Below are 23,823 nucleotides of genomic sequence, written 5' to 3'. Positions count from 1 at the left end.
GGTTCGGATCCTGTTGTATGTTGTTGATTCTATCTCCATGGATTTCAAGCATTTTATTATGATCCACGTGTAAACTATTTAGAAGTTAGTTAGGTGTGATGATGTAAGCAGTTAGTTATTTTCAGTTTTCTGTTTCACTGTTCTTGCCTCCTTCCTACTCAAGGCAGCTGATATATATTTACCATTAGTGAGAGTGATCAATTAATGAAATTCACTCTCGCTTTCTCACATTTCTCTCTTTCACAATACATTTTAATAATATATGTGAAAATAATGGGACAATTTTTGGCTTCTAGATCATATGTATAAATAATTTATAGTCACTAAAAAATACTTTTTAAAATCATATAATTACTTAAGGTCAAGAATTCAAATGGTGAAAATAATCACTGATCACTTATATAACTATTATTATTATTAAGATGAGTTGCATATATTATATCACTTTAGTGTGATCATTTTTTAGATTCTGCATTAACGTAGAATGTTTGTACATCAATATTCTTTATGTAATTACTTAAAAATGTTACATGAATACTTAATAAACAGAAACTATGACATTGAATTTTAATTTTAATCATTTATATAAAATTTAACAATTAAGAAATGAAAAATATTCTTCTTATTTAGATACCTTATAACGTGGCTTAAAGTGATTCGTTTAACAAAAATCCATATATTTTTCATACCAAAATATCAAGGTCGCAGTCACAGATACAAGTTTTGATTCTTCGAATATGGGCCATTACTTTATTTACTTATCTTTCATTATAATTATTCATTCATTGAATAATAATTATTGTACAGAAGAAGTTAATAATAACAATCTCATCATGTAAAATTGCTTTGAGTCCACAGATCTAAATCATCATACACAGCCACAGGACAAACATACGGGTCCACAGAAGGCGTAAGTAGTTCATTTGGAACACAAGACAAATCTACAGCATAATGTTCTGTCCAAAACACTTCATCAAAAGCTTTCGCTGTTGTTTCTGCAAAGGTAAATAAGTTATCATTATTCTCTGCACTTGATAATGATGATGATTGCGGAGACAGCAATTCCGAAGAATCCGAGATCTGCGTAGTAGTAGTGTCCAATGAAACAAAACCACCGTTACAATTGTCTATTTGTTCAGCTAGAAATGTCTCTGACCACAGATTTTCAATTGCGTGCTGTGTATAATAATTCAAAAAATCGATGTCGTCAAAGTAGTCCGAATTATTTTCGTTATGATTATTGGTTGCGATTATTTTGGAGGATAATTGAGGGGACAAGGGGCCAGAGACAGTGTCAGAAGAGGTCTGAGGAGAATATTGAAGTGAAGCGTTATTGTTATTATTAGGGTTGGTGGTGGTGTTCACTGCGGCAATGGCAGCGGCAGGGGCGGTGGCAGCGGCGGTGGCCTTAACCTTTTGACGTGTGTTTCTCTGATGAGAGCGCCTCTTGAGGGAGGAGTGCCAATGATTCTTTATATCGTTATCTGTTCTTCCTGGTAGATTGGATGCAATCACAGACCACCTGTTGATAAGACACACAAACTTTCATCGGATTTTTTACACAAAAAGATATAACTATTAGAGATATAAATACGAGGAATGTAGGGCAATAACTTTTGTGTTTTGTAGCTATAAAATTATTAATGATATTTTGAATGATGTGAAATTTTATTCTATGGTGTAGTATTACACATTTTTGTTTTGCTAGTTATATACTGGCCAGGATTTAATAAAGTTGTTGGCTCCTAAACTTTTTCTATAAATATTTGTGTTTTTACACAAAGAGACTCGCACCTGCAACTTCTTGGATGAGTATGAAAAGACTATGTTATTTGAGTTATAGTTTCTTAACAAAATTTAATATTTATTAAAATTTAAAAAAGTATAAAAAAATATGTTAAAGATATAATTATTAAAAGGGTTAACTACCAAAAACGCCTCCAAATTATTCAAGCGCTGACAAAAATACACCACAATTTTACTATCGACAAAAATGCCTTCAAATAATTTAAAAACACAACAAGAATACCCAACAGTAAATATATATTATCAAAATATGTCTTAGAGATTGAATTTTTATACAATTTTTTACAAACATGATTATAAAAATAAAATATTATTATCTTTAAAATTAGGTAATTTTTTTGTTAAATATATATTTTTTATAATTTTTTTGTTAACAACTAATAAAACTTTAAAAAAAATTGCAAAAAATATATACTTAGAAAAAAATCACCAAATTTTAAGAATAATAATATCTCATTTTTCGAATCATGCTTGCAAAAAATTGCATCAAAATTCAATCTCTAATATATATTTTTTGAGAAATGCATATTTAATGTTAGATTTTTTGCAAGATTATCTAACATTAAATATGTATTTCTCAAAAAATTTATTAGAAAATGAGTTTTGATGCGATATTTTGTAAGCATGATTAGAAAAATAAGATATTATTATTCTTAAAATTTGGTGATTTTTTGTTAAGTATATATTTTTTGTGATTTTTTTAAAGTTTTATTGTTTGTTAACAAAAAAATTATAAAAAAATATATACTTAACAAAAAACCACCAAATTTTAAGGATAATAATATTTCATTTTTATAATCATGTTTGAAAAAAATCCTATCAAAATTCATTCTTTAAGGTATTTTTTTAAAATATATATTTACTGTTGGACATTCTTGTTACGTTTTTAAATTATTTAAAGGCATTTTTATTGATAGTAAAATTCGGGTATATTTAAAAAAAAAAAAATTCTACTTTAAAATTTGGACCAGTATTTTTGGTAGAACATTCCTTAGCAAACTTCACTTAAAAACAAGGGTTAAAGTTTAAATCCAAGTGCGATACACTTGATGAGAAATGAAAAAGTAGTATAAGAGAGTGAGAGAGACATATACTTGTTTCCTATCTTCTTGTGCATTGTAACAATAATATCTTCTTCTTCTTGAGTGTAGTTCCCTCGTTTGATGTTGGGCCTCAGATAATTGAGCCATCTCAATCTGCAACTCTTTCCACATCTTGCCAGACCTAATCAATCAACAACGCACCAATTATATAACTAATTAATTAATTTCTGTAAAATCAAGTTGAGTTATAACAAATAGTAATGTTTTACCTGCAAACCTAGGGAGTTGTCGCCAATTCCAGGAACCATACCTAGTAATATAAGCAATTAGCTTGCTATCTTCTTCGGGAGTCCAAGCACCTTTCTTCATTCCACTTTTGTCAACGCAACGGGTTCTCGCCATTTTTACATGTAAGAATAATAGAGTATTATTTGTCTTCTCTCGCCATAAGCCTACTCTTCACTTATTTATACACAGGACGCACACCACTAAAACGTGTTCCATGCACTTTAATTTTACGCAAAAAAAGTCACCCAAAAAAAAATTTACGCAAAAACAAACACTACTACTACTTCCTTCATTTCCTTGCATATCCGATAATAATACCTGTATATTCGGTTATATAATTATTACACTTCTCGATTTTTTATAAATAAATAATTAATTATTTTATTTAAAAAAATATGTAATTTGTAACGTATTTACCTATTTATAACATATTGATTTATTTTGTTTACACTTTAAATGAGATATATAAAATTTTAAAAAATATACAAATTTTGTTTACAATTAAAATAATATAATTTTTTTTAAAAAAACCAACTTATTTGAATTAGTACTCAAAGGAATATATAGAAAATAGGTTGATATTATTTTAATTATAATTTTTTTAATAATAATACATATATTTTGTTTTTATACTATAAATAAGATAAATCAATATAAGATAAATTAGTAGACATGCTATAACTTATATATTTCAGTAAATAAAATAATTAAATTATTTATTTATAAAAAAAATCCTTACACTTCTAGCTAGATTTAATTTTAAATAATACAAAATTATTTTGCTCTTATCTTTTATTTAAATGTTTTATTTCTATTTTATTACTTATTTTTAAAATTTTAGTGAATATATATTATAATAATTTTAAAATATTTTAAATTTTTTAATGTGTTTAATATATTGATAATGTAAACATTATCTTTTAATATGAAGTTTCTAATTCTATGATGTTTTACTTATTTGCAAAACTCATCACTTTTTAAAAATAAATATTTATTTTGAATCAAACTATATAGCTAGCTTTTTCCTTAAAATAGTCATTTATATAAATAAATTGTACTAATGGAAGGACCTACAAATTTAAGATTTTGCTCTGATCAGTTAGGTAGCGTTTGTTTTGAGGTACTGAGACAGAGATTGAGAGACTGAGATACAGTATCGTGTTTGTTAGTTCAGAGATTGGTACTAAAATTTCTTTCTCTCTCTCTAAAATTTCAGTATTTCAGTACCTCCAAAAAGTAGGGACACAGGGGACTGAAATTTTTAGAGATAGAGACTGAAACTTTAATAACATTTTATACCTAAAATACTTTTATTTCAATTAATTAATTCCAATTTTACCCTTTGTGCAAATTAAATTAGAGTTTCATTATTGTTTCAATTCCTGTCTCTCATTTTACACCAAACAGAATACTGAGATTTATTTCAATCCCTGTCTCTTAGTCTCTGTCTCTCAGTATCAGTCTTTCTATCTCTGTCTCTCCACCAAACGCTACCTTATAGAAATGAAAATCAGTCTCTCTCTTTAGCTGAAATAGTTATATAGGTACGGAAAAATTAACGGTAAGGACGTGTAAGGGCCCAAATAAATAAATAATCAAAGGGAAGGGCTATATAACTTTAAGGGTAAAAAACCCAAATGAGCCAAGGGGAGCTCACTTTAACCCAAATCAGCCAAATCAAACTTCGATACCTCAATCCACCAGAACTAATTTTTATATAATTCGAATCAATAGGATTCGAATCAAGTTTCCACGTAATTTGAATTGATTCAATACGAATTACTTTCAAGAACTATTCCAAGGTAATTCGAATCAATAAGAAACGAATTATGCATGCAAAATTCCTTAGTAATTTGAAACGACTAACTTCGAATTATAATAGGGTAGTTTGAATTATATCAATTCGAATTAGATGGAGAAGGGCACACGAGTGAGGTTCGAATCATATTGATTCGAATTAGGTGAAGTTGGTGACACTAAGTAATTCGAATCTACTTGATTCGAATTACAAGGGTTTCGGCTTTATAAGAAGTTCGAACCAAGTTCATTCGAATCACTTTGTCATTCTCATACCCCACCAAATCCCAGAGAAAACGACCAACATTCGGGCCGAGTAAGACCAGAGCGGCATATTCAGGCGATGGGGGACGATCCGGGGAGGCTTTATCTTTTGGATGGAGTTGCTCATATCGTCGGGGTGATCAACGACGAGGTTAGTGGTTTATGATGTTGCGCTGTTGATAGTGTTTTTTGTTAGTGGTTTATGGTAGTGGTTGATGAAAGCGGTTTATGATAGTGGTATTTGTTAATGGTTTATGTTACTGTTAGTGGTTTAGGATAGTGGTTTAGGATAGTGGTGTAGGCAAGTGGTTTTTGTTAATGGTTTTTTTATAGTGGTTTATGTTAGTGTTAGCGGTTTAAGCTAGTGGTTTGGGCCAGTGGTTTTTGTTAGTGGTTTTTGTTATTATTTTTTGTTAGCAGTTTTTGTTAATGGTTTTGGATAGTGGTTTTAGTGACGGTTAGCGGTTTAGGATAGTGGTTTATGATAGAGGTATATGCTAGCGGTTTTTGTTAACGGTTTTACTTGTTAGTGATTGTTGTATTTGTTAATGGTTTTTGCACGTGGTTCATGTTAGCGGTTTGTGTATACAATGTTGGTCGCTTGTTTCATATATGTTGTGTCGCAGGATTTCTTTTTTGGTTCTTTATGAAATAAATTGTATATGTTAGTGGTTTGTGCATCTGTTCTAATTATGCGGTTTATCTACTAGCCAGCCTCGTCGTTGCATATCCAGCGTTAGGCGGCAGCAGGGGATGCGTCTTGATGAGAGGTACGTTCCGTACTTGCAGATGGCCGGATTGTACCATCTTGAGAGACTGAACGACAGATGGTTCCGACTAGACGAGCCCCTAGTCAGTGCATTCGCCGAGAGGTGGCGGCTTGAGACGCACACCTTCCACATGCCGTTCGGAGAGTGCACCATCACGCTTCAGGACGTCGCATACCATCTGGGGTTTCCAGTGGACGGACATTACGTTAGTGGTTGCCTGACAGACTTCCACCTTTACATTGAGGGTGGGAGGCCAGCTTGGCAGTGGTTCCATGAGTTGCTTGGTGTTTTACCTCTCGAGAATCAGGTTCAGAAATTCGCAGTCAACTGCACCTGGTTTCAGGAGACATTTGGAGAGTGTCCCGACGGGGCTGATGAGGAGACAATTAGGCACTTTGCCCGTGCCTATATCATGATGTTATTGGGCACGCAGCTGTTTGCCGACAAGTCCAGCAATCGTATACACATCAGATGGCTACCCTATGTTGCTCGGCTTGAGGAGATGGGTGGCTACAGTTGGGGGTCGGCGGCACTAGCATGGTTGTACCGGTGCATATGCCGAGTCGCCAACAGACATGTCGTGAAGTTAGCTGGGCCTTTACAGTTACTGCAGTCTTGGATCTTCTGGAGGTTTCCTTCTTTTAGGCCTACTGGGTATGATGCGTTTAGCTGGCCCCTTGCCTCGAGGTACCATTATTGTTTTGTATTATGTATCCTTATTGTATTTATTTTCGATTATGCAAGCAATTTCATGCATTGTAGAGTGAGTCATGAACGCATTAGAATGTTTAACCTCTTACGCAGATGGTCTGGTTACAATCCTGGGATTAGCAACAAGGAACCTCGGGTACAGATGGCTCGCCTGAAGATCGACTTGTTACAGCCTCGGGATGTAAGTACGCTGAGCCCATATCTATCTCCAGTCGTTGTTTCAGTTTATATTGTCTAACAGAAGTGTCAAATTGTTTTTATTTAGTTTTTTTCAGTTCATGTGGATGCCCTATAACGCACTCGACGTCATCCAGGTTGTCCATCCGGAGGTCTTGGAGCCTCGGCATACGATGTTATGGCGGTGTGTGACGTCCCTGATTTATTTTGCGGTGGTCGAGTGGCATCAGGTTGATAGAGTTTTACCGCAGTTTGGGGGCGTTCAACCCCCACCGCATCCCGCCCTGAACATCGACTTCTTGATGTCGAAGGACGGGAGAGGAGGTGACCGTTGGTTCTCGGCGCACTTACCTGACTGGCATCTTCACTGGCAGGAGCGTGCGGAGCACATTTTACAGTTCGACATCGTGGCCGACCCCGGTCCCTCGCATGATTTCTTGACATGGTGTAAATCCCATCTGATAGACACCAAAAACGGAACTAAGGCGATAGACTTGGTGGATGTAAGGCTGCCAAGTAAGACGTGAATAAGCACAGCATGCCAGTGCGTGAGGACACGGGAAATGAAGTGCTTGGAAGTATCCACAATCACAAGTCTGAGACCCTAGTGAGACCCTGTAGGTACCAAGTGAGAATGAACCTGTCGGAGTCGTCTCTGCCATGGTGTACTCCGAGTTATCCCTGTCACAAACAGTCACCGTGAAGCACCTGGCTGTCTTCAGGTTGGCCTCGATACACTTTACTAGGTATTGACTGAAATTTTGTCCGGTACCCATCTGAGTCTCGGCCTCCCTCCCCTTACGGACAAATAGCTCAGCCAGTCTTCCGTATGTTGCCTTCACCAGCGAGCAAACAGGGAGGTTCCTTACCCCCTTCAGGATTGAATTGACACACTCAGAAATATTGGTCGTCATGTGCCCGAATCTCCGACCCTCATCACAGTACTGTGTCCACAACGAATACTCAATTCGGTTCGCCCAGTCACACATTGCCGGCTTCTCAGAGTGCAGAATGTCAAACCAGTAGTCGAACTCCACTTCGGTCTTCGCATATGCGGCGTTAACAAGAAGCCTCCGGGCATCTTTTCCCTTGAAGGTCAGGGCGAAATTCGCTGTAACGTGTCGAATGCAGAACGCCCGATATGCAGCTGGAGGTAGCCATCCCCCATCGGGAGCCTCGAGCGCTGCCTTGATGCCGTTATGCCTATCTGAAATAACTAACAGACCCGGCTGAGGTGTCACGTGCTCACGGAGGTGGGAGAGAAAGAAAGACCATGACTCAGCATTCTCACCCTCAACTAGTGCAAATGCCACGGGGAGTATGTTGGAGTTTCCGTCCTGTGCAATCGCGACTAGCAACGTTCCCCCATACTTGCCATATAGATGGGTGCCGTCAATACTCACCAACGGCTTGCAATGACGGAATGCCTCGATACAAGGGGGAAAGTCCAGAACAGCCTATGAAAATAAGCTTGAGACTCGTCATGCTGTGCCCCAACTCGAACAGGGCAAGTCCTGAGGACTGCTACAGTGCCAGGCATCGTCAGCTGAACTCCTAACACCCACCGAGGGAGCTTGTTGTACGACTCATCCCAGTCCTCATAGATGACGGCAACGGCCTTCTGCTTCGCCATCCCTACCCTCCTGTACGTAGGCCTTAACCCAAAGTGTGCGGCCGTGGCATTTTGAAGCACCTTGATGTTGACGGCGGCATCAGCCCTAACCATCGGCATAATGAATGTCGCTATCACATGGTAGTCCAGACTCCTATGGTCGCTGGAGATGGAGGTGGCGAGACAGGTATGCGGTCCGTTGTACCGCTTCACTTCCTAGATGCCCTTTCGCTGTCGAACACTCAACCGAATCAACCATGTGCACCCATTCCCAAACTCAGAACACTTTCCCACATACCTGCGGTAGTCAGACTCAACGACCTTGTACTGGACCCCTCGGCGGATGCTGTAAGTCTTCACACTCAACAGCACCTCATCTTTATCCTGAAATTGTTGGCCAACCTGGAACTCCGTCATACCGGCAGACCCTTCCGTATCTCTAGCGCCAAATCCAGAGGCCTGCACAGGATTTTCGTCCTGCGTCATGGCATCCAGGTCCAACGATGAAAAATGGGGTGGGTACTGCTGTGTGCCAGAACTAGATCCACCTGTAGCCCTTCTCGGATCAGTAGTTCTAAGATCATCGCCGCTGTCATCAGCGATCATATCCGGCTCGACATTATCGTCATCTGGATCATCAAACAAACCCTCACCAACACCAGACGGTGTAGGACACTGCATTTCGGTGGGAAGATGTTCCCCATATCGAACCTTGTCTCCAACATTGCTGCTCAGATCAACGGCAAACGATGGGGAGGTAACAGGTTGCATCGGTGGCTCATACACAGGAACGGAGGATGAAGCAACCGCAGGTCTCGAGCTCGAGCCGGCAACCGTGGCTATAGTATTGGCATTCCGGTTCGAACCACCCGAGCTAGATACCACATCAACCAACTTTGCCAACAACTCTGATGTCCTTACCTCGGAAAACTGCCTACGACAAAAAAAACATAACCTGCAAGTCCTCATCACTCCCGATCGTGAAACAATCATACTTCACGGTATCATGGAGCACCGTGGTTGGGATGCGATAGAAAAACTTCTTAACCCTTTTAACTCCTTCCAGACCAAGCTTCTCCAGCACAGAGCTAACGAGAGCATCGTAGGTGGTTGTTGGCCTCACGATAATACATAGGGGATCCTTATCAGTGAACTTCACGTCGGACCGAGTTTTTCTCTTAATCGACCCTCTGTGATGTACCAACACTAGAAAACTATCCTCACTAGCCATCTCGCCTCTTTGTTGAGAGCTACGTGAGTTCACAGCATATATATAGAGCTCTAGTTCATTGTAATTCGAATCAACTACATTCGCACTATATATATATAATTTGAATCAATTGAATTCGAATTACAATTCCATACTAATTCGAAGCAATATGTTTCGAATTATGTGCACGTTCAGCCTATCTTAGTAATCCGAATTTACTTAATTCGAATTACTCTATACTAATTCGAAACTAGTTGTTTCGAACTACTTGATACGCATGCATGCATGTAATTCGAATTAAGTCACGTCGAACTACATGGGATTTTAATTCGAAACGATTAGATTCGAATTATATAATAATTTGCTTCTGGTTGAATGGTGTCTAGGAATTCAGTTTAGCTGATTTTCGTAAATTTTCCACTCCCATGGCTTAATCACGTTTTTTACCCTAACTTTAATACATTGACGACAATATCCTTCCTCTCAATTTTGCTAATAATTCGTGAAAGAGTATAGATAAATAATTTTTAATCAGTTAATTTTAAATAATTATAATCAATAATTAATAATTTTATATTTTTAAAAATAAAATTTAAATAACTATTAACTAATAATAATTAATTAGTATAAAATGTAATTTAAAAATATTTATTGATTTATTGTTAGCTATATTTTCTATTAATTATTTCACGAGATTGATAATTTATTCACATTTTTCTCCTTATCTACGTCTATATATTGCAATGTATTAATTTCATCCATAAAGCACGAAAGTTTTGATTGCTGGGTGTGCCTTCAAAGGTTATTGATAGGTTTTTTCAACGCTAACCTAAGTCTCAATAGTATTAATATAGAATAATGTTAAGAAATTAAATTTTTTAAAATTATTTTATTTATATTAAATTTTAAATCATAAATTATTAATCTTAAATTGTAAATCTCAAAAAAAAAAATTTAAAATTAAATAAATTAATTAATATTGACTAACTAAAATGAAAAGAAGTATTTTCATCATGGCAAAAACCATAAAATGAAGATTGTGTTGTGATAAGTACTGATGTGGATGTCTATTTTCTATGAAACTTTATTTACTAAGGATGACTCTATTAAATGTAGTTTGAAAATGTTTCATTATAAATAGAGGTTTAAGCCTTTGAATGAAAACACACTACACATCAATAAACAATTCTCTCTCTCTTTATGTTGCAATACTCCTTTCTCTCTCTTTATATTTCTTTATTTATATTTGTTACCTCTTCTTTATTTATTTATTTAGTTATTTTATAACACGTTATCAGCACGAGACTCTGATCAAATTTTAGGAAGACTCTAGGTAATAAATTTTTATTACGTCGAAACTCTTTCATTTTAAATATAATACTCTTGATATATTTGGAAATAATTATTTATCATGGATATAGATGTTGAAATCCATTTTGATTTAATGGATCTTGAAGATACCATTGAGGCTGAAAATAATACATCTCAGAAGGATAAAAGTCAAGGCCATGATTTTCCTTCATCATCTTGATAAATGATTTGAAAAATGAATATCCCACATTAAAAGATCTTGTAGATGTGTGGAAAGATTTTGAAAAAAGGTACAATCATGTGATACTTTCTCAAGTCCGATATGTTAGAAAAAACTTTCTTGACCTTCCATGTCTCGAATGTGCTCCTGCAGCAGCAGTATCGAGGAAAAAATTTAAAAATATTCTGAGTTAATTTCTTACTTTTTTTGTTGCTGAACACAACAATGAGTTACTTTTAAGGAATCATGAAGCCCGCCTAGTTGGCGCCACCCCACTTCCTAAAGTAAATGCGGCAATTAATCCCAAAAGAGGTAAATGATAAGATTTTGATAACAAGAAAAATTATGGAAGGAAAAGAAATTATGTTCATAAGAAAGATCTCACCAGAAGTGGGATAAAGAAAGAAATAATGGGTAAAGTATATCAATTGAGGATAAATGCTTCCGTTGTGGTGGAAAGCGCAATTGGTCATGTACCTGTCGTACCCCAAGGCACCTAGTTGATCTTTATCAAGCATCCTTGAAAAGGGATGACAAAGAAAAGAAAACAAATTTTGTTTCAAATGATGAAAATTCCACCACTCATTATGATGTATCTAATTTCTTTAAGGATTTTGAAGGAAATATTGGCTATTTGATCAATGATGGAATAGTTTGATATATGTATGTGTTTGTTAAGTATTTATGTGAATAATTTTACTGTGCATGTACTTCTACTAATTTTATTATTATTATCATTTATTTTTTGAAAAAAATGACAAGAACATATTCTGAAGATATTTGCCTTGCGGATAGTGCAAGTTCGCACACGATTCTTAAAAGTGATATATATTTTACCCATCTTGTGCCAAAAGAAGAATATGTTAATACTATTATTGGCTCGAGCAATGTGATAGAAGGCTCCGGAAGAGCTATAATTTTGTTTCCTGGAGGAACAAAATTCATAATAAATAATGCACTATTGTCTACCAAGTCTCGAAGAAACTTGTTGAGCTTTAAAGATATTCGCCGAAATGGATATCATATTGAGACTATAAATGAGGGAAATCATGAGTACTTATGTATCACAACTCATAATTCAAATAAGAAAGTTATATTAGAAAAATTACCCTCACTTTCATATGGGTTATATTATACCAAGATTAGTGCAATTGAATCACATTATGCCATTGTAAACTAGAAGTTTACTAGCCCAAATGAATTCATAACTTGGCATGATAGATTAGGTCATCCGAAAACAACCATGATGAGGAGAATTATTGAAAACTCTCATGGATATTCACTAAAAAACCAAAAGATTCTTAAATCTAGTAAATTTTGTTGTGCTGCATGTTCTCAAGGGAAGTTAATTTTAAAGCCATAACCAGTAAAGATTAGATTTGAGTCCCCTGAATTTCTAGAAAGGATTCAAGGTGATATATGTGGACCTATTCATCCACCATGTGGATCTTTTAGATATTTTATGGTCCTAATAGACGCATCTTCGAGATGGCCACATGTGTGCTTATTATCTTCTCGCAACCTGGCGTTTGCGAGATTACTGGCTCAAATTATTTGATTAAAAGTACAATTTCCATAAAATCCAATCAAAGTAATTCGCCTTGATAATGTTGGTGAATTTACTTCCAAGCTTTTGATGCTTATTGTATGGCTAATGGAATAAGTGTTGAACATCCAGTAGCTTATGTTCACACACAAAATAGGTTAGCAGAAGCACTTATTAAACGCCTCCAATTGATTGCTAGACCCTTGCTTATGAGAATAAATCTCCCAACCTCGGTTTGGGGGCATGCTATTTTACATGCCGCAGCACTTATTCGTTTGAGGCCAACGAGTTACCATCAGTTCTCTGATCTCCTATGCAATTAGCTTTTGGCCAGCAACCAAATGTCTCCCATTTAAGTATATTTGGGTGTGCGATATATGTTCCCATTGCACCACCTAATCGTACCAAAATGGGACCCCAAAGAAAATTGGGGATATATGTTGGACATGATTCTCCCTCTATAGTGAGGTATCTTAAGATACAAACAGGAGATGTATTTAAAGCTCGATTTGCGGATTGTCATTTTGATGAATCAAAATTTCCAACATTAGGGGGAGAGAATAAGCTTCCTGAAAAGGAACTTAATTGGAATGCATCATCATTGATGCATTTAGATCCTCGATTAGGGCAATGTGAAATAGAAGTTCAAAAGATTATACATTTGCAAAGAATAGCAAATGAATTGCCTGATGCATTTTTCGATACAAAGAGGATAACCAAATTTTATATACTAGTAGAAAATGCCCCAATTCGAATTGATGTCCCAGTAGGACAAGTAGCCACTGAAGCAAATTCACGCCAGAAGCGTGGCAGAGCAGAAAATGCACCAATTCGAATTGATGTCCCGGTAGGACAAATAGCCACTAAAGCAAATACACGCCAGAAGCGTGGCAGGCCTGTCGGTTCCAAAGATAAAAATTCTCGAAAGAGAAAAGAGGTAAATACGATTCCTGTTGAAAAAGACATAGTAGAGACACCTGCAGTTGTCCAAAATTCTGATATAATGTTAACGCCATAAGACGTTCAGGTACCTGAAAATTGTGAAAATGACGAGATCTCGATAAATTATGTCTTTACAGGAGAGAAATGGGACCGAAATAAGACAATTGTCAATGAAATATTTGCATATAATGTGGTATTAAATATCATACATGAAAGTAAGGATCTTGAGCCAAGATCAGTCGAAGAATGTCGACAAAGGAATGATTGGTCAAAATGGAAAGAAGCCATGAAGGCTGAATTAGACTCACTTGCAAAACGTGAAGTCTTTGGTCCTGTAGTCCATACACCTAAAGATGTAAAACCTGTTGGATACCGATGGGTATTTGTGAGGAAACAAAATGAGAAAAATAAAGTTGTGCGCTATAAAGCCCGACTTGTAGCACAAGGTTTTTCACAAAGGCCAGGTATAGATTATAAAGAAACGTATTCCCCTGTAGTGGATGCAATAACATTAAGTTATTTGGTCAGTTTATCTGCATATCATAAACTACATATGCATTTAATAGATGTGGTAACAGCATATTTATACGGCTCATTAGATCGTGATATCTATATGAAAGTCCTTAAAGGATTAAAGATATCTAAACCATCCAATGAATATTCGCAAGGGTTATACTCAGTCAAAATGCAAAGATCTTTATATGGTCTAAAGTAATCTGGACGAATGTGGTATAATCGTTTTACTGAGTATCTGGCCAAAAACGGATTCAAGAATTATGATATCTGTCCATGTGTTTTCATAAAGAAAATCGCATATGGATCCATTATAATTGCTGTGTATGTTGATGATTTAAATATCATTGGGACTCCTGAAGAGATTCCAACAATTATAAAAACTCTAAAAGAAGAGTTTGAGATGAAAGATCTTGGAAGGACTAAATTTTATCTCGGCTTGCAGATCGAGCATACAAAAATTGGGATCTTTATTCATCAAGCGACATACACAGAGAAGATCTTGAAAAGATTTTATACGGATAAATCACATTCTTTGAGTACCCCAATGATCGTAAGATCTTTAGATATGGAAAAGGAATAATTCTGTCCTAAGAAAGAAAATGAAGATATCCTTGGTCCTGAAGTACCATATCTTAGTGCCATTGGAGCGCTAATGTATCTTGCTAATAATACGCGACCTGACATATCATTCGCGGTGAATTTACTAGCAAGATATAATTCCTCTCCAACCAGAAGACATTGGAGTGGAATCAAACAGATCTTTTGATATCTTCATGGAACGGTTGATATGGGGTTGTTTTATCCCTATGGATCCAAGTCACAACTAGTTGGCTATGCAGATGCCGAATACTTGTCTGATTCACATAAAGGGAGATCTCAAACAAGATACCTGTTTACATATGGTGGAACAGCTATATCATGGAGGTCCACGAAACAGACAATAGCAGCAACCTCCTCTAATCATGCTGAAATACGCTAGCAATTCATGAAGCTTGTCGCGAGTGTTTTTGGCTGAGGAGCCTTATTCAATATATTCTGTTATCATGTGGACTGACTGATCATAAGATGGCTCCAACTGTCCTGTTTGAAGATAATACAGCATGTATTGCTCAACTTAAAGGCGGATATATCAAAGGTGATAGAACAAAGCATATTTCTCCCAAATTTTTCTTCACTCATGATCTTCAAACTCAAGGGACAATTGATGTCCAACAGATCCACTCAAGTGACAATCTGGCAGATTTGTTCACAAAGTCACTCCCAAAATCCTCCTTTGAAAGATTGGTACATGAGATTGGGATGCGCCGATTTCGAGACATTAACTGATGTCAGCAAGAGGGGGAGACTGTACTCTTTTTTCCTTGGTCAAGTTTTTTTCCCATTGGGTTTTTCTTGACAAGGTTTTTAATGAGGCAGTCCCCATCACCAAAGGATATTGTACTCTTTTTCCTTTACTAAGGTTTTTTTCCCACTGGATTTTTCTTTAATAAGATTTTAACGAGGCAATAATCATAAATGGTCATCCAAGGGGGAGTGTTGTGATAAGTACTGATGTGGATGCCCATTTTCTATGAAACTCTATTTACTAAGGATGACTCTATTAAATGTATTTGAAAATGTTTCATTATAAATAGAGGTTTAAGCCTCTGAATGAAAACACACTACACATCAATAAAAAATTCTCTCTCTTTATGTTGCAATACTCCTTTCTCTCTCTTTATATTTCTTTATTTATATTTGTTACCTCTTATTTATTTATTTATTTAGTTATTTTACAACAGATTGCACAATTTTTATTAGGGGTGTTCAAAACTGATCTGGACCAAACTAAACCGATGATAGGAAATGGATAGGTAGTTCACTTTCTGACGTGTCATTTGATGTTGATCGTTGTAGACAAGCGCTTGCTAGAATGATTATTGTGGATGAATTGCCTTTTTCGCATGTTGAGGGGGACGGTTTTCGTTATTATACGAGTTGTTTGCAATCCAAGTTTCCAATTCCTGGAAGGCTCACAGTTGCTAGGGATTGTTGGAAGCTTTATTTGAATGAAAAAATTAAGTTGAAGTCTGTTTTCTCTTAACCAAATCAAAATATTTGCTTGACAACTAATTGTTGGTCATCTGTGCAAAACTTGAACTATCTTTGCCTTACTGCTCATTATATTGATGCTAATTGGAAACTGCAAAAAGAATCTTGAATTTTTGTGCTATCAAGAATCACAAGGGGGAAACAATTGGTAGGAAGATTGAGAGATATTTGTTGAGCTGGGGGATATCCCAGGTTTTTTCTATCACTGTTGATAATGCTAGTTCAAATGATGTTGCACTTTCTTACTTGAAAAATAGAATGGAGGATTGGAACTCACATCCATTAAGGGAAGAGTTTTTACATGTTAAATGTTGTGCTCATATTTTAAATCTTGTTGTGAATGATGGGTTGAGAGAAATGCATGAGTCAATTTTAAAGATTAGAAATGCAGTTCGACATGTGCGTGCATCACCGGGTCGTATTGAGAGGTTTAAAACTATGACTAAGGAAGCTAGAATTCTGGAAAAACACACTGTCCATTTAGATGTTCCTACCATGTGGAACTCTACCTTTTTAATGCTTGAAAGTGCTTTGAAGTTTCAAAAGGCATTTAAACGTTTGGGGGAGAGAGATTCTGAATATGCTATGATGGCTTGTGAGATTCCTAGGTCTGAGGATTGGGAGAATGCAAGGCATTTTGTCAAGTTTTTAAAAATATTTTATGAGGTTACTAACAAAGTTTCTGGTTCAACGTATGTGACATCTTTTCAACACTTTAATGACTTTTGTAAAATATTGTCTACACTTAAGCATTGGATGGGAAGTTTAGATACGGTACTTTCAAGCATGGCTGAGAAAATGAAGTCCAAATATGATAAGTATTGGGAAAAATATAAAGAACACAAACATGATGATTTTCATTGCAGTTGTTTTTGATCCTAGGTATAAGCTTCAATTGATTAAGTGGAGTTTTGAAAAGTTGTATGAAAAAGAAGATGCTGAATTCTTAACTTTAAAGGTGAAGGAGATGCTTTTCAAGGTGTTTGATAGCTACATGCTGTTTGGTGGTAACTATCAAAGGTTTACTCGGCAAGATCCTCCTGAAATTAGCACACAAGAGCTTGAGGCACATGAAACTTCTTTTGCTATAGAATTTGAGAAGGAAATGCAATTCAATGAGTGTTAACAAGAATGATGAGAATTTATATCTTATGGAGGCATTAGAGAAGAGTGGCGTACAATTCGACATTCTAAATTGGTGGAAAGTGAATTTCACTAAATTTCCAATTCTTGGCCAGATTGCAAGAGACGTCTTAGCCATGCCAGTTTTCACAGTTGCTTCAGAATCGGCATTTAGTACTGGAGGAAGGGTGTTGAATAATTATAGGAGTTCTCTAACTCCGATGACCGTTGAAGCGTTAATTTGTACCCAAAATTGGCTCCGAAACTCTCCAAAACTTATCCTTGAGGAACTCATCGAGGAATTGGAGAAGTTGGAATTAGGTATGGTTAAGTTTTTACTTATAATTTTCTTTATTTTAATCTAGTTTTTATTAATATATATCATTTGTTATGATTGTTTCTTGTTTTATATATTTTGTAGAAGTTGCACCCACTCGTGATTCCAATGAAGAAGATTCTGGTGTTGAGTCTGATTGAGAGTACATCTTGTTAAGTTGTTATAGTAGGAATTGTTCTCCTTATATTATTATTATTATTATTATTATTGTTGTTGTTGTTGTTGTTGTTGTTCTTATTATGTAACTGTTTTTTTTTTTATTTCAGGTTGGTTTGCATTAAGAAGTTTAGCTATTTTGTTGAAGAAGACACCATAACTTTGCTATCAGTTTAATGACAATTTATTTTTATTTTCAGTTGTGTTGACTGTTGAACTATTAAACTTCTTTAATTGTCGTATTTGAATTATGTTGTCGTTATATTTCATTAGATCAAGACTTTGTTAGCTATTGTGTATTTCGGTTTGTCGATTTCAATGTTATGACTTTGCATAATAGTATAGTAGAATTTTTTTCGATTTGATTAAAAAAACCGAACAAATCGAACCAAACTAAACCGATTTTAATTGGTTTGGTTTGGTTCGGATGACCTTAAAAAAATCGAACCAAACCGAACCGCAACTTAATTAAACGATCGGATCGAATAGCTTTTCCTTCAAAAACTAAACCAAACCGCACCGCAAACACCCCTAATTTTTATTATGTAATTGGCACAATCAATTTTTTTGTGTACATTGTGTCCAACTTTATTGCTTTAATTAAATCTTAATGAAATTAGCATGTAATCTAATGTTGAATCCTTAATTTTGATCTAATACTCTTTGCCCTAATAAATAGAATAAATATCTCTAAAAAAAAGTTATTATATTTATTCAGAAAAATAAATTGAACGACGACAGGGTAACATATTTTGGGTTCATTATTGATCTGTGCTAACACTTCCTATATCTCGTGTCAGTTTTGAACTTTTTCCACCCCTGATGCTCCAATGTGAAGCACATCGCCTTAATTTTGTTTACATGAAAATTATTTATATCTAGATTGCATAATACATTGCGGAATTTATTTTATATTATTCGAGGAAGAAGCTAAGTACGCAACAATTAATAAATATTAAATAAGATCAGTTTTAGTTAATTTTAACTATTTTTTTTATTATTAAATATTTCTGTAAAATAAATTATTAAAAAATATAAAATAAAAATATTAATGTCAACTAGTTAAAATTACGACATCTTTCTATTCTATTTTTAAAGCATATACACAAATAAATTTTTAATAAATTTTATTATAATACATATTTTTTATTTAAAAAACATTATTATAAAACAATTTAATCACTTTTATAGAAGAATCAATTTTTATAGAGTAAGACTTTTATACAATAATAAAAATTTATCAAAAATTAAAGTATTTAACTTAAAAATTTATTCTAATTTTTATTTATTTACCTATGAGTATGTTGAGCTTGTTTCTCCTTTTAAAAAAAAATTTTGATACATCATTTTAATAATTAATCTCGATTAGCACTCCTCACGAAATCTCCCCAGTTACAGTATAACTACTCTTTGATTATTCAAAGTCAAAAGTCAAAACTGTTCCACTGTGAGGGTTCGATTTTTAACACATGAAGCAAAGCGAAAATACAAAGCATGTGCAAAAGTAGTGTCGTTACTCATTCAGTTGCCAAGTAATCCAGTAACTATGTTCAGCGAAAGTTACATCAGGCGTGTTTTCTGCTTTTAATTAATAAATAAATTAACACGTGTACTCCAGTAGTCCAGCACCTCAAAGTCAGATTCATTATTAACACACTATTATTGATTGGAAGTTGGAACCTGGAAGGAAATAGCAACGACGAATTAGTTAGTTAAAGGGAAATTAAATTACACATTTTCTGGATTTGCTATATAAAGTACAGATACATTTTTTATTTGTCATTTTTTGTACGGATATATTTTGGATACGACACTTATAGATATTCATCTAATACGTATTTTTTGTGTTTAACTATAATTTAATAAAAAAATAAAAAAATTTCTTAAACACACCTAAATATCATCATATATCAATATGTCCAGTCTTATTTTTAAGATGTATTTTTAAAATGAGTTTAGAAATAATATATAATATTAGTTATTAATAAAATACTAAAATATTATTATAATTTATCTAAAAAATACTTTATATTATATATATCGTATTTTTATATTTTATAAAAATTTTAAATTCGTATGTCTTGTATCCCTTATCCGTGTGCGGTGTTTATACTGGATTTAATTCTAGATATCTACTTTACTTTTTAAAATGTCAGTTTTATTTTAAAATAATTATAAAAATATAAAAAATTAATTTTTTATTTGTTAATATTAATTAATTTTTTATTTTAAAAATTATTTTTTAAAATTTTAAATTTTAAATTTATAATTTATAATCTAATATTAAGAATTTATGATTTGAGATTTAAAATTAAGATAAATTTGAGAGTTTTTTAATAAATAAAAATATAAAAAATTAAATTAATAATTTAAGATTTTTCTAAAAAACTAGAATATGGTTATGTAATAAATAAATTATAAAAATATAATCATTCAATTTATATTAATATTTTTTTTAAATTTGAATCCATTTGTTGATTTCAATTTTGATTCGATAATTACAAGGTTTCTCAATTTTTATTTTTGAGATCATCAATTTAGTTTATACCTTAAATAAACAAATACCCAACTAACGTTATATATAAAATCAAGTTCGGTGATATCAAATAAAAATTTCAACTTCGTTAGTTTATGTTTTTCACAAACATGAGTACTACTAATAAACTCTTCTGAATAGAAATATGAAATCTAATTTCAATAACATAACTAACTTCTTTTTTATAAAAAACATATAATACTAATTATTATTCTAACTTTAAATAATACATATAAAATTTATTTCAACTATAAAAAGCTGTTATTTAATTAATCTTTTTTAAGTTTTACATCCAAAAATTGTTTCACATATAGCATCCTTCGTTCGTGTTTGGGTTGCAAGTATACAAATTTTAAAGTAATGCTAAGTAACTATTCTTTTCAGTTAATATTTTTTAAATTATTTGATTTATTATAAATTTTAAACCTCAAGTCATAAAATTTTAAGTTTAAATTTTATATTATAAACTCTAAAATTTAATATTATTAAACTAACTTGGGTCGGATAATTTACTAGTATGCTCTTAAATAAGTGGCATAAATTTAATCTTACTCTATGCATACAATAATCTATTAGTCATCAGCGACAGATTAATTCTTGGTCTGTCAAGCTGAACAATATCGTAAAAACAAAAAATAAAAATAAAAGCTTGCTACTATTAACTAACTAAAATTTAGTTTGCTATCTTAATGGATATCAGTGGCTAAGAGAAGAAGGTTAAATTTTGGCCTCTTTTTATTTTGCTTGAGTAATCTTGAAACTGAATAGAACTTCTAGATCTTAGATTGCTACCTCAGATAAAAGATAGGAGATTATTTTATTTTGTCTTCTTGTCGAAAGAGGAGCCAATACAGAGTTTTGCGTAGAGTGTATTACGTTGAAGTTTAGCTTGATAGAATAATCAAGAGATAATTTTGTTTTGTCTCCTAAAGTACATAACCAGAAACAGAGAAGAGAAAGAGAAATGACATAGAGATATATCCTGGTTCAGCTACTCAATGTAATGTAGTCTCCATCACAACAATGACGAAATTTTACTATCTTTCAACAAGATTACATTTACCAATTCTCTCTAAGATTCTACCCAATTCTATATGGGACAAATTCAGTTTCTAACCCAAATCAAATTTGACTAGGAACTCACCCTAGCTAACTTTCAATAGCAACTTACTCACCCAACTTGTAAGAGAATTTTCTCATGATCATGATAACAAAACAGAAAAATTTATAAAGAATTTCTGAAATAAACATGAACTTTTTCTCCAAGTCTAATTCTCTTACCTTTTTTCACTCAATGACTTTTTCTTATATTTCTTACTGTTATGCCTTTTATCATTAAAAACAAAGAAAGCTAGACTGAGAAAATAAGATATTCAATAAGAATTATAAAAGAGAAGAATGGTAATAACTCTATAAGCTATAGGCTTATAGGAACCCAAATTTAGTGCTTTCTCTCCTTGCTTAGCTTTAACTAACCCTTGGTCATTCACCCCTTAATAGAGGAATGAAGCTTCCAAAGCTTGAAACTTTGCTTCAGCACGTTTGACATTTTCTCCCAAAAAATCAGAAGCAGCAGCGACGTCACAAAGTAGAGATATAGTAGAGGCATTGACTGAATCATACATGCATCCTTACTTTTTATCTTCTCTTTCATCCTTTTTCAAATTGCTTTTTAAATCTAAATCCTTCAATCTTGCTTTGTCCTTAAGTTTGATTCTTAAATGTTGATTCACAGTAGATTGTCACTATCTTCAACATCTTCAATTTTTTACTTCCGTGTATGCAAGGAGAAGATTCTTTTTACTGAGTTTCAATGAAGCATAAATATAAAAATACGTCTCTAATAATATTTTAGAAGTGATGTTTGCTTTTAGCCCTAATCTTTTTGACTTTCTTCTTCTTTGATTGAATTGGTAACTCCCTTTTATTTTTTGATTTTGCTCTAAATCAGAGCTTCCTTTTTTCTTTCTTTTCTTCTGAGCTTTCATGTGGGTGTTGAAGGAGAAGAAAAAGAAAAAAAAGTTTAGTTTCGATGACGTGGTGTTTGATTCAAAAGCAAATGGAACTTGAATTACTTAGTTAGCATCTAAGTGAATGATTAGACTTGGATGTAGACCACCGATTTGAGTTTGTGATTGTTCTTGGGTCAATTTTCTTGCTCTTCTTTCATGTAGTCCAGTCACTCATTCTTTGAATTAAGAGTGATGGTATGAATACTTTGTTTAAGCTGAACCAATGTTAAACTTCGTTAGTTTGTTGGGCCTGTTTTTCTTACTTCTTGGACCAGTGTAATTAAATTAAAATTCTGCACTACTGAACAAACTAATCACACATATAATTAACTTTTAACCCAATAATAATGTATCTTTAAAATATTGTTAGTTTTTCAAATTCAACATATATTTTTTTTATTTTTTTTATTAAACTTAAAGGTCAGGTTAAATAATAGAAAATATAAGAAATTAATTCTTAGTTAATTAATTTTAGTATTTAGATTTATCATTTAAAATTAAAAATAAAAATTTAAAATTTAAAATATTAAATTTATCTTAAATAAAATAATTTTAAAATAATTGAATAAAAAGAATTTGATTACCTAATATTACAAATATACGTTGTAATATACATAGATATATGGTATACGATTTATTACATCCTTTTCGGTCCCCACCAAAGAGGTCAATTTTAGCATCAGTAAGAAACAGAAAATCATTCTCAATTCATGCAAAGTAGTACGATGGAGATGGAAAATTTGAAGAGTGAAAATATATATTAAGGTAATATTATTAGCATTATAACCACATAAAAAATCAATATTTTTTTATTAATCAGAAAAGTTAATTAGAAAAAACTCAAAAAGTAAAGACAAGAATGTGCATCATATGATGATGACTGATTCATAAATCACAAGGTATCCAATCTCATTATATAAATTGAAAGTTTCAGATATAAAGAAATCTATTTTCTAATGTTCTAATGTGATTAATATGACTATGTTTGTCCTCTTCCTAGTGGTGTAAAACATCAGTGGGCCAATGTGTATTGACCTATAGAAACAAAATTTGAACTAAAGAAAGCTAGGTAGGAAACGGAAACAAAAATAAGTAAAAGCAATGTGGGGCATGAAAAACATGTCCGTTGTGTGCAATAATTTATAGAAATTATTCAATAAAACATATTATAAATTATATATATTATCGACCATCGGAGAAGTATGGTAATAACTAATAAGTTTTAGATAAGGAAAGGGGACTTCTTCGAGTTTTGTTATTGGAGAGTGACTTATCCATAAGTATTTTTAGCATCTTTGAAAATTAAAACCTATTGCGCGTGGATCACTTCAACCACGTCATATATACGTACAAAAT

The 23,823-nt window shown here is 33.3% G+C and overlaps 4 protein-coding genes across 4 annotated transcripts; 1 reads left to right on the top strand and 3 right to left on the bottom strand.

The window, feature by feature from the left end:
* Positions 1–732: 732 nt before the first annotated feature.
* On the bottom strand, positions 733–3,268 carry LOC127744138 (transcription factor MYB13-like). The gene is made up of 3 exons (XM_052256415.1): positions 3,119–3,268; positions 2,901–3,030; positions 733–1,522 (listed from the first exon to the last, which is right to left on the bottom strand). The coding sequence occupies exons 1-3, from the start codon at positions 3,249–3,251 to the stop codon at positions 832–834; spliced, it is 954 nt and encodes a 317-aa protein (XP_052112375.1). The 5' UTR covers positions 3,252–3,268; the 3' UTR covers positions 733–831.
* A 2,009-nt stretch (positions 3,269–5,277) lies between these two features.
* On the top strand, positions 5,278–7,091 carry LOC127744124 (protein MAIN-LIKE 1-like). The gene is made up of 5 exons (XM_052256396.1): positions 5,278–5,349; positions 5,774–5,790; positions 5,909–6,655; positions 6,773–6,864; positions 6,994–7,091. Exons 1-5 carry the CDS (start codon positions 5,278–5,280, stop codon positions 7,089–7,091), a joined length of 1,026 nt encoding a protein of 341 aa, XP_052112356.1.
* Positions 7,092–7,248: 157 nt separating this feature from the next.
* LOC127744123 (uncharacterized) lies at positions 7,249–8,582 on the bottom strand. The gene is made up of 2 exons (XM_052256395.1): positions 8,355–8,582; positions 7,249–8,313 (listed from the first exon to the last, which is right to left on the bottom strand). The coding sequence occupies exons 1-2, from the start codon at positions 8,580–8,582 to the stop codon at positions 7,249–7,251; spliced, it is 1,293 nt and encodes a 430-aa protein (XP_052112355.1).
* A 102-nt stretch (positions 8,583–8,684) lies between these two features.
* Positions 8,685–9,699, bottom strand: LOC127744122 (uncharacterized). The gene is made up of 2 exons (XM_052256394.1): positions 9,464–9,699; positions 8,685–9,402 (listed from the first exon to the last, which is right to left on the bottom strand). The coding sequence occupies exons 1-2, from the start codon at positions 9,697–9,699 to the stop codon at positions 8,685–8,687; spliced, it is 954 nt and encodes a 317-aa protein (XP_052112354.1).
* Between the last annotated feature and the right edge of the window lie 14,124 nt (positions 9,700–23,823).

This window comes from Arachis duranensis, unplaced genomic scaffold (assembly GCF_000817695.3).
Source record: "Arachis duranensis cultivar V14167 unplaced genomic scaffold, aradu.V14167.gnm2.J7QH unplaced_Scaffold_232525, whole genome shotgun sequence".
Taxonomy (NCBI): domain Eukaryota; kingdom Viridiplantae; phylum Streptophyta; class Magnoliopsida; order Fabales; family Fabaceae; genus Arachis; species Arachis duranensis.
This window is presented reverse-complemented; position numbering and strand designations above follow the sequence as displayed.

Bases quoted from the DNA above. Each gene is read 5' to 3' on its own strand.
- LOC127744138 (XM_052256415.1), bottom strand. From the start codon at position 3,251: ATGGCGAGAACCCGTTGCGTTGACAAAAGTGGAATGAAGAAAGGTGCT. The intron at 3,031-3,118 runs GTAAAACATTAC...TTGATTGATTAG, and splicing joins ACAACTCCCTAGGTTTGCAG to GTCTGGCAAGATGTGGAAAG. The intron at 1,523-2,900 runs GTATATGTCTCT...TCTTATCAACAG, and splicing joins CACAAGAAGATAGGAAACAA to GTGGTCTGTGATTGCATCCA.
- LOC127744124 (XM_052256396.1), top strand. From the start codon at position 5,278: ATGGGGGACGATCCGGGGAGGCTTTATCTTTTGGATGGAGTTGCTCAT. The intron at 6,656-6,772 runs GTACCATTATTG...CCTCTTACGCAG, and splicing joins AGCTGGCCCCTTGCCTCGAG to ATGGTCTGGTTACAATCCTG. The intron at 6,865-6,993 runs GTACGCTGAGCC...GACGTCATCCAG, and splicing joins GTTACAGCCTCGGGATGTAA to GTTGTCCATCCGGAGGTCTT.
- LOC127744123 (XM_052256395.1), bottom strand. From the start codon at position 8,582: ATGGTTAGGGCTGATGCCGCCGTCAACATCAAGGTGCTTCAAAATGCC. The intron at 8,314-8,354 runs GTTGGGGCACAG...TTATTTTCATAG, and splicing joins TCAGGACTTGCCCTGTTCGA to GCTGTTCTGGACTTTCCCCC.
- LOC127744122 (XM_052256394.1), bottom strand. From the start codon at position 9,699: ATGGCTAGTGAGGATAGTTTTCTAGTGTTGGTACATCACAGAGGGTCG. The intron at 9,403-9,463 runs GTATGATTGTTT...TTTTTGTCGTAG, and splicing joins GTGCTCCATGATACCGTGAA to GCAGTTTTCCGAGGTAAGGA.